Source organism: Trichinella spiralis (assembly GCF_000181795.1).
Source record: "Trichinella spiralis strain ISS 195 chromosome Unknown Scfld5911, whole genome shotgun sequence".
Taxonomy (NCBI): Eukaryota; Metazoa; Nematoda; class Enoplea; order Trichinellida; family Trichinellidae; genus Trichinella; species Trichinella spiralis.
Window position 1 is genome coordinate 1 of NW_003532850.1, and position 1,464 is coordinate 1,464.

A 1,464-nucleotide genomic window follows, 5' to 3' on the forward strand; every position below is an offset into this window, starting at 1 on the left:
GGATTGTCTTCATAGTACAGCGTCTCCAACAGGTGGGGGATATCATGAATCTCCTTACTCTGTGGCTACGAACAGCTTCCACCGTCGTTCGTCGTTAGCCATTCTGATGGAAACGCGCTTTCAAAGCATCGGTCACTGTGTGAAATGCTCATCGCCAGTTCCCTTTTCGCATAGATGATTAACCGTGAGCGCACCAGAGCCGCCGTGAGTTCCAGTCGTGGTAAGCTCAGACCTTTTATCAGAGCCAGCCTTGATTCAGTCGCGATGAAACAAACCTCAGTTCGATCATCCTTGAGAACCAGACGGAGGTAGACCATCCATTCTTATTCCTTCTCAGATGCCTCCGCGAAGACGTACACTTCAATCATGTCATTGTCCTCCATGTGAACCTGAATACAGGCCTAATCCAAAGTGATCCATAGTAAATCTTCCAAATCTTCTATCGAAACCAGCCACTGTCCAAGTGGTCGACGGCGTCTCATCAAATTTCTTAGTCAATGTACGTCGACGGCACAACACTTTCTGGTAAGTGAAGGTGAGAGTGTCGACTCTCGTTGCCACAGGATGTTCCAAACTCTTCCTGATTCCTTGGAACCTCGATCCACTGTTCGCTCATCCGGAAGACCTACTGCAAGCTATCCGAAGCTTCCTGTTTCGATGCAATTACCCTGCTTCGGGTCATGGACCACAAGTTTGCGAACGCAATGATGAGAAAATTGTTCTTCAATTTTAGTAGATGGTATTTTCGATTCCCTCAAACGCCATTGTAACTGCTCATACGCGATTGTCTTCATTGAACATCAAACGTGAATCAACAAAACCAGTTGATTGTTCACATCGTTCCTTTAAAAAAACTCAAACAGGTGGGCAAAAAAACGCAAACCAAGATTGTAACACTATTGATTGATCACTCGATGAAAAATCAAGTGATACGCCCGTCACCAAAGAGACCAACACACATCACCACAAATCCACATGTCTCATCATTACCATGTGATGATAATCAGGTATCGGATACTGTACGTGTTTACAACAAAAATTAATTGAAATTTGTGCTACTCAAAAATGCTATTGTTCCTGAAATATGGACTGAAAAAATTTACATTCACATATTATCTAAATTTTTTCGATAATCCACACAATTTTGTGTACACTGTGATAGTACAAATAAATGATAAGTAAGTAACATTGAAGCATCAATTTTTCTCTTTAATAAAAAGACTTGAAATTCGGCTTGGCATCTTTTCTTCATGACATTTTATCGATAATAATAATTTTACTGTTTTCGTCTCTTCAGAAAAACAATTCTAATGACAATCGGTTGATTAACGTATTTTTGTGTTATTGCACATCACGAACCATCTGCTTGAAGCAAAACAACACTTCACCATAAATTGTTTTAAATAATAATTCATTTGCTACTAATGTTTGTAGTACTGTTTAATTGAATCTCTCTATTTACGT

The 1,464-nt window shown here is 39.9% G+C and overlaps 1 protein-coding gene across 1 annotated transcript; it reads right to left on the reverse strand.

Moving 5' to 3' along the window:
- Positions 1-323: 323 nt before the first annotated feature.
- On the reverse strand, positions 324-794 carry Tsp_14532 (conserved hypothetical protein). The gene is made up of 3 exons (XM_003366487.1): positions 668-794; positions 504-628; positions 324-389 (listed from the first exon to the last, which is right to left on the reverse strand). Exons 1-3 carry the CDS (start codon positions 792-794, stop codon positions 324-326), a joined length of 318 nt encoding a protein of 105 aa, XP_003366535.1.
- Positions 795-1,464: the final 670 nt, after the last annotated feature.